The sequence below is a fragment of the Apteryx mantelli genome, chromosome 36, assembly GCF_036417845.1.
Source record: "Apteryx mantelli isolate bAptMan1 chromosome 36, bAptMan1.hap1, whole genome shotgun sequence".
Lineage (NCBI taxonomy): Eukaryota > Metazoa > Chordata > Aves > Apterygiformes > Apterygidae > Apteryx > Apteryx mantelli.
The window spans coordinates 423,539-431,264 of NC_090013.1; the positions used below are offsets into that span (position 1 = coordinate 423,539).

The 7,726-nt window shown below is 62.5% G+C and overlaps 1 protein-coding gene across 2 annotated transcripts; it reads right to left on the reverse strand.

The window, feature by feature from the left end:
- Positions 1-191: 191 nt before the first annotated feature.
- CDC37 (cell division cycle 37, HSP90 cochaperone) lies at positions 192-6,451 on the reverse strand. 2 transcript variants are annotated; one of them, XM_067314684.1, is made up of 8 exons: positions 6,275-6,451; positions 3,243-3,524; positions 3,036-3,141; positions 2,467-2,582; positions 1,923-2,045; positions 1,358-1,540; positions 959-1,030; positions 192-730 (listed from the first exon to the last, which is right to left on the reverse strand). In XM_067314684.1, the coding sequence occupies exons 1-8, from the start codon at positions 6,374-6,376 to the stop codon at positions 575-577; spliced, it is 1,140 nt and encodes a 379-aa protein (XP_067170785.1). In that variant the 5' UTR covers positions 6,377-6,451; the 3' UTR covers positions 192-574. The 2 variants fall into 2 exon arrangements, with proteins under 2 accessions (XP_067170785.1, XP_067170786.1); XM_067314685.1 differs by lacking the exon at positions 6,275-6,451 and adding an exon at positions 4,606-4,673.
- Positions 6,452-7,726: the final 1,275 nt, after the last annotated feature.

A 7,726-nucleotide genomic window follows, 5' to 3' on the forward strand; every position in this document is an offset into this window, starting at 1 on the left:
TGGGAAACAGGCCTCGCACAGGGTATGGAAACGGAGCATCAGAAACTGGACCAGTTGCGAGGAGAAACTGAAAACTCCGGTAAGTTCCCAGCACCTCCCTTCTCCTTTCTGACTCTGTTCAGGAGCACAGCAAACACCGCCCCGTTGGTATCCCTCCCCGGGGCCTTGGCCAACTCCACCGCACACGCGGATACTTCAATCTCTTTATTCAGGTAATAGCCGTACTGGTTACCAAGAGATACAACGGCATGTGTAACTATTACACTGACCAGCGCAAGACCTACAAGCCTAGACTGCCATGCCACACCCCGTGAGCTTGCACCCGACGGAGGATTGAACGGGGAACTCCCCCAGCCTAGCACAGGGGCTTCCGTCTGCTCCCCAATGGCAACGTGGGGGTCGGGGTGGACACCAAACGCTGGCTAGTCAGCCGGCGAGCAGCTCACACATTCACCAAGTGTCTAACGTGTGTAAAGCGTGTGTCTTCAGAGGGACGAGTCGGTAGGAGAGGAGGAGGAACAGGACTGTGGGAGGGAGGAGGAGAGTCCGCTTTACGCCTTTTCCAGCCAGTAGTTCACGGGTTCCCTTTCTCCTCATCACCGCTCTCCTTCTTGATTTCTTCATAGACAGCCTCGGCCCCGTCTCCTCCCTTCTCGGCCCCCTCCGCTGTCTTGGCGTTGGGCACCCAGAGCCCAGAGTCGATGCATCGCTGCATGTGGTACTTGGCTTCCTGGAAGAGAGACAAAGGTATCAGCAAGGCCCTTGCGCTTCCCACGGCCTGCTCCGTGCTCCGCCTGCTCCGCTGCCCTTTGCCAGCCCAGCGCTCACCCCGGAGAGCGCCACAGAGACGAGCTGTGAGCTGCGCACACTCGCACACCCGCTTTCCCCTGCTGCGGCAGCATCCCCACAGCCCCCACGCTGCTGCGAGCGCAGCTCTCTAGGTCTAGGGGATACTCACGGTTGGGTCCATTTTGCTGATAGTGTCCTGCAACATCTGAACATCTTTCACATCAAAGCATTTCTGCAGCTCCTGCAAGACCGGAACGGAGGAAGATGAGCCAATATTGGTCTCTACTACTTTCATACCTGAGCAAACAGGTTACCAACCCTACTACAACATCAGAACGCAGCAGCTCAACCTCGCACAGCTACGACATGCAGCTGGGAGAGCAGCAGAGGCAGCGCTGGTGCTCACTGCCCCACAGAGCCCGTGTCACCTCCCAGCTCCCACTTTTACAGCAGTTGAGACTAAAGAAAAATACAGGGTCTGCCACAGACCGCCCGTTTGGGTCTTGCACAGGCCAAGCAAGAGACTTTTCTGCCTCAATCTATCTCCACGGCACAGCGCGATACTCACAGGAGGGAGGGACTCGTACACCTCCACAGGGTCGAGCCCACCAGGGCCCAGCCGTTTCTGCCGCTCTTCCTCTTCGTATTCTTTCATAGCCTTCTCTATGCGCACCTTGGCTCGTCCCCGCACCCGCTCCTTGAAGGCCTCCAGCTCATCGTTAAAGCCCTCCATGTACTGCTGGTCAGCTGTCTGGAGCGAGCAGGGAGGGCAGCGGGTTAGGGGAAGCGTTCAGCTCCTAGCCCCAAGGAGGCCTGCGGCAGGGACCGCTTCGGGCCCGCATCCCCCTGCTCGTCCTAGGGAGAGGGCTCCCACCCAGCCGCATCCCCGCAGCTTCGCCTCGCCTCCCCCAGGGCCGTGAGCCCAACCGTTTCCTCAAGCCTGGCCGAAAAAAGGGACCGGCTGGAGGGAGGGAGCCGCGTTCACCACCAGCAGCATTTGCTCAGGCATCACTGTGGGGGCAGCAAACACTGAAAGACGCCGTGCCAAGACCCACCGCAGCGCACAGGACGAAGAAGCGTCACCCCCAGGAACCAGAAAGCAGCTTGCCCAACGGGGAGAGCTCCAATCTCACCTTGATCTTTGTGAAGAACTGCCGGAAGCAAGCCCTGGGATCCACCTTCAAGCTCTTGGCCAGCTCCAGGATGAACTGCATGACGATAGTCTGATGGGCCACCTGCTCCATCAGGGCATGTTTCTGCAGCGGAGGGAGAAAGGGCAGATAAGGACCGGCAGTTCACTCGCCCCGAAGACGTGCACCTATGCGGCCCCTCGGCAGGGGAGGGCACGCCAGGTTCCAGCAGGATCCCTGAGTCACGAAGGACAGGCTCATCCCCGGCCCCTTTCCCTCGGGGAAACGGGAAAGCGGATCCCAGCTGGCCCGGAGCCACGCCAGGCGGGTCCACTGCAGGGAAGCTCTTGGCATTTCTGACAGGAAAAAAGCCTGTCGCAACAGGGCCAGCTGGACACAGGCTCTGGGAGCCCTGCTTCCTGCAGCAAAGGGACAATGCGGTCCCTCCTGCGCGGTGCGGAGCTGGCAGCCAGGCCGGTTTTATCCCTCCCTAGCTAGCAAGATTCCAGCTACAGTCCCAACTGCATTGCCAGCCCAACTGTCTCACCTCTTCCACCTCCAGATCGATGCACCAGATGACTAAGTAATTGGCTGTCTCCTCGCACACGAGATGAGGGTTATCAGACAGATATTTCTGGCTGTCATCCCAGCGCCGCAGCATGCCTTCAAAGCAGGACAGCCCCAGTTAGCAGTGTAATATTTCCACTTTAAAAAAAGAACACCCTCTAAACCTCGCGCTATTGTCTTCAGCGAAGGGGGAGAGGAGGGATGACTCATCCCAAGTTTAGATCAACCTGCCCTCCCCTCCCCGCCAATTGCATTTAAACCGTCACAAACAAAGGCAGAGCATGAAGTTTTGCTCCAGCTGGGCAAGCAGGAAAAAGAACTTGTGAAAAAGCACGTCAAGTCATCAACCGACTCCGGTGGCCTCCCCTGCCGCACACTTGTTAGGCAAGCAGAAGCTTCACTTCGCAGTTGAGCATCTCAAACAGCAAAGCGAGCACCTGGACTCAGCAGACGAGGCGGGGAGGGGGCTGGGAGAGCCGTTTCCACCAGCACGAAGACCCTGCAAGGGCCCAGGGCTCTGGAGCCCTCACCTACGCTCCGCTAACTCACCAAAGTGTTTGATCTGCTTCTCGTTTCTCTCCACAAACGTTTTGTGTTTCTTCTCTTTCTGTTCCTCCGTTTCTTCCTTCTCCTCCGGTTTAACGTTGAACACGCTCTGCGGAGAGCAGAAGGACGTTAGCAGATCTTGCGTCACTCAGTCGCAGGCCCAGTGACGCAGGCCGGAGGCGAGGGGGACTTCCCCACCGCCAGACCCACCTTGCTGAAGCCATCCTTGCTCAGGGTGTCTACATTCCAGGGCATGTTCTTCTCCTTCTTCCTCAGCTCCTCTAGCTTGTTTTCCCAGCTCTTCTCTTCATTTTTCAGCTGCTGGGCTTCAGCTTGGAGCCTCTCCAACTCCCCTTTCCCACTCTCCTGGTCTGCCACCTCCAGCTCTTTCATCTTCTTCTGGCACTCTGCTAGTTTCCGTTTGCATTCCCTGCACCCCTTATCCAGCTCCTCTTTTTCCTTCTGGAACTGCTCCATCCTCTCCACTCGAGCCTGCAGGCAACAATTTACACTTTTAGGACCCTCGGGAGAGAAATTAATAGATAGTCTGGAAGACCGCAGTCACGAAGCAGCAAGAGCAGCCTCTCCAATGCACCCGGAGCCCACGGGACTTAGGATCACCCCTATGACAGCCGACACGAGCTCAGAGCAGGCGGCTCTGGCTCTCCAGGCCTGCGCTGCGAGGTGCTTCCTGGGGAAGGGGGACGGATCTTCTACCTCCCCTGGAGCTGCCAAGGATTGAAACCTCTTCAAGGCAACAGCGAGATATTTCTGTTTATCGCTAGCCATCTTCCACACCCCATTAGCAGCCTGACCCGGGCTCTTTAGCCACATTTCTCCCGTGACACCGACACGCCCGCAGAGCCTCTCTACGCTGTTAGATAACGGCTCGCTGCAGCGTAGGAGACGCGCGCTCCAGGAAGCCTGACACACTTTCCCAGATCGCCGTTATTCTTTGTGGAATACGCTGAAGAACGAGAAGTCACATACCCTCCCCCATACGCAGCTACATTAGGAGCACAAGGTGAGAACAGACGCATCTTTCCTCAAAAATATCTCTTTCTAGAAAAATCAGGAGGCAGAAGAGCTGCGTTCCCTCCACGCGCCGCTCCACAGGACAGACCTGGAGCGGACCCTGCGCCACGACACAGTCTAATCGCAACGTCAGGCCTACGCTCACCTGCCTCAAGCAAGTCCTTCAAGCCGAGTGCTGGTATTTTGTTTGAATTGGAAGCGGGGGCAATTTAATTGGCGTGCCAGCTTCATTATTCTTCACTGTCCAGCTTCTAGCCACCCGTCCCTTCCTCCCACAGCCTGTGCTGCTAACCCCAAATACCCTATTACCTGGAGAAAGGGTTTTCGAGTCCCTAAGGATTTTGTCCGTTGAGACCGGCCAGCGCAGGGCTGTGCACCTCCTCCACACGAGGCGGGGACCTTCCCGCCTTCCTATCCAGGGCCCTCACAGGAAACGGGAAGAGCTGCCTTTGCTGCTTCTCCGCTTGTTTGGGGTAAGAACACTTTCAGCGGAGGAAGCCAGCTGGGAGCGCCTGGACTCCCTGCATTCATTCTTTACCTCTAAAGAAACTCGCAGTTTCCTCTCCTCACATCTGCGGGAGGGGGAACCCACGGAAGCAGCGCACACACGCGCTTAGCGGTGTGCCGGTATCCCACGAATCTGCCTCTCAGTCACTGCCTCCTCCTGCGGGTCTATTGCCCGTCCTCCACGGGCAGGGGAATCGCAGCAGGAAGAGAGAGTTTGCTAGAAGCACAGGGAGCTGTCGGAGCTCGGCACGGCCCGTTCAGCCACAGCCGTGAAACCCGCACCACAGCGGCGGGATACGAAGCTCCGAGTCCCGAGAACGGCCACCGTCCCCAGGCCCAGCCCCAGGTGAGCTTGGCCACCGCCAGCTTCTCCCGAGGGAAGCTGGGTTCTCCCCAGCGAGCATCACCTAAACGACAAGCTAGGGTGGCACACGGCAGAGCCGAGGGGATAAATCCGTCATTTGGAGAACGCAGGCAGAAGGCTGACACACGGAGCTCACAGGGCTCTTCGCCACAGCGCTGCTTTGCAGCGGCAGACGATTCACTTCCACCGACGCCCAGGCCCGCTCTGGGTGGCGTTAGCAGCGCAGGGCCACAGAAAGTCTCACTAACGGGTCCCACTAGCTGCCAAGGCCACCACGCCGCTATCGGGTAGGAGAGCTTGTCACAGGCTTGTTAAGCTCCTACCGCAGTGACTTGGCCAGAGGGCAACATCTCCCTGGGCCCAGGAGGTGAGACAGGGCAGGCGCCAGCCTGGGGCCTCCCGGGAGCTGCCCCGGACCCTGGGAAGGGCCTGGGGCCTGCTTGCTCCCAGGGCCTCAGGCAGCGTTCCCCAAGGAGACCTCCTGGAAGGGCCCTGGGGGAGAGGGGGAGACCCAGACCCAGCCACCATGGAAGAGGGGCCCTGGGGGACTGGTCCCCACAAGGACAGGAGTCACAGGGAGCCGGTCCACACAGGGATGGGGGTCAGAGAGAGACCCCAGCGAAGCCCACATGGGAATGGGGGTCAGGGGGAGCCCCTGGCCCAGCCCCCATAGGGACAGGGGGCAGCAAGAGACCCCAGCCTGGCCCACATGGGGATGGGGGTCAAGAGGGAGCCCCTGGCCCAGCCTCCATGGGGACAAGGGGCAGCAGCAGACCCCAGCCAAGCTCACACGGGGATGGGGGGCAGGGGGAGCCCTTGGCCCAGCCCCCATGGGGATTAGAGTCAGGGGGGAGCCCTTGGCCCAGCCCCCATGGGGATTAGGATCAGGGGGGAGCGCCTGGCCCAGCCCCCATGGGGATGGGGGGCAGCAGCAGACCCTAGCCAGGCCCACACGGGGATGAGGGGCAAGGGGAGCCCCTGGCCCAGCCCCCATGGGGATGGGGGGCAGGGGGAGACCCCAGCCAGGCCCACACGGGGATGGGGGTCGGGGGAACCGGTCGCCACAGGGACCACGGGGGAGCCCTCAGCAGTGTCACCACGGAAACGGGGCCACAGGGAAGCTGGTTGCCATAGAGACAGGGGACCACAGAGGAGCCCCCAGCCCGGGCCCCACAGGGAAGGGGGCCCCGGGCACCTGGCCGCCATGGGGACGGGGGTCACGGAGAAGCCGGTCGCCATGGGAACGAGGGGTCACGGAGAGCCCCGCCCCGCCCCGGCCCAGCCGCCGCCGCCGACGGAGGGGGGGCCGCGCCCGCCGGCCGCCCCGGGGCCCGACCTGGTGCCGCCACCGGAAGAGGCTGGCGGTGTCGATGTTGGGGTGCGTCTCGTCCTCATCGTCCGACACCTCGATGTGGTCCCACACGCTGTAGTCCACCATGGCGCGGCCGCGCTCCAGGCCCGGCTGCTCCGGCCTCTTCTGGAAACCTCCAGCGCCCGCGCCCGCCCACTTCCGCCCGCACACGCGCGCACTTCCGCCCGCGGCGCGCGCCGCGCCTGCGCGCTGCCCCGCCGCGCCGCGCCGCTCGGGGGAAGAACCCGGAAGCGCCGCGCTGCGGCGCCACCAGTGCGCATGCGCGGCCGCCTCGCCCTGCACAAAAATGGCGCGCCTTTTAAAGAGACACGCACACGCGAAACGGGGATGGGGGCGGGGCTCCGGGTGGACCCCAAAAGCCCGAGGGGGGGCGGGGGGTCGTTTCCCCTCCCCCAAAAAGGGGTCTGCTCGGGCCCAGAGCCCGGGGCGCAGCCGGGGCCCGCTGTGGCTGGCAGGCAGCGATGCACACGGCGCTGCACAAATGGGGTGGATGGATGGACGGACACCCCGACCGCCGGCCTGGCCGACTACCTTGACCACCCCGACCCACCATCCCGACCCACCACCCCGTCCAGCCACCCGGACCCACCACCTTGACCACCCCGACCCTCCATCCCGACCCACCACCCTGTCCAGCCACCCGGACCCACCACCTTGACCACCCTGACCCACCATCCCGACCCACCACCCCGTCCAGCCACCCGGACCCACCACCTTGACCACCCCGACCCACCATCCCGACCCACCACCCCGTCCAGCCACCCGGACCCACCACCTTGACCACCCCGACCCACCATCCCGACCCACCACCCCGTCCAGCCACCCGGACCCACCACCTTGACCACCCCGACCCTCCATCCCAACCACCCTGACCCACCATCCCGTCCAACCACCTTGACCGCCCCAACCCACCACTCCAACCCTCCATCCCGACCCACCACCCCATCCGGTCACCCGGACCCACCACCTTGACTACCCTGACCCTCCACCCCATCCCTCCATCCCGTCCTGCCATCCCAAGCTGCCCCCCGGCCGCCCCCCCCGGACCCCACATCCCAGCCCAGGATGCCTGGCGCTGGGGGCATCCCGTACTGGGGCTGCATGGGGGGTACTCGGTACCGGGGGTGCATTGACGGTACCGGGGGTGCACGGGGGGTACCTGGGGGTGCCTGGTACCAGGGGTGCATCGGGGGTACTCGGTACTGGGGGTGCACGGGGGTGCCCGGTGCCGGGGGTGCATTGACGGTACCGGGGGTGCATTGGAGGTACTCGGTACCGGGGGTGCATTGGGATGCCCGGTGCCGGGGGTGCATTGACGGTACCGGGGGTGCATTGGGGGTACTCGGTACCGGGGGTGCATTGGGGTGCCCGGTACCAGGGGGTGCATTGACGGTACCGGGGGACGCCCGGTGCCGG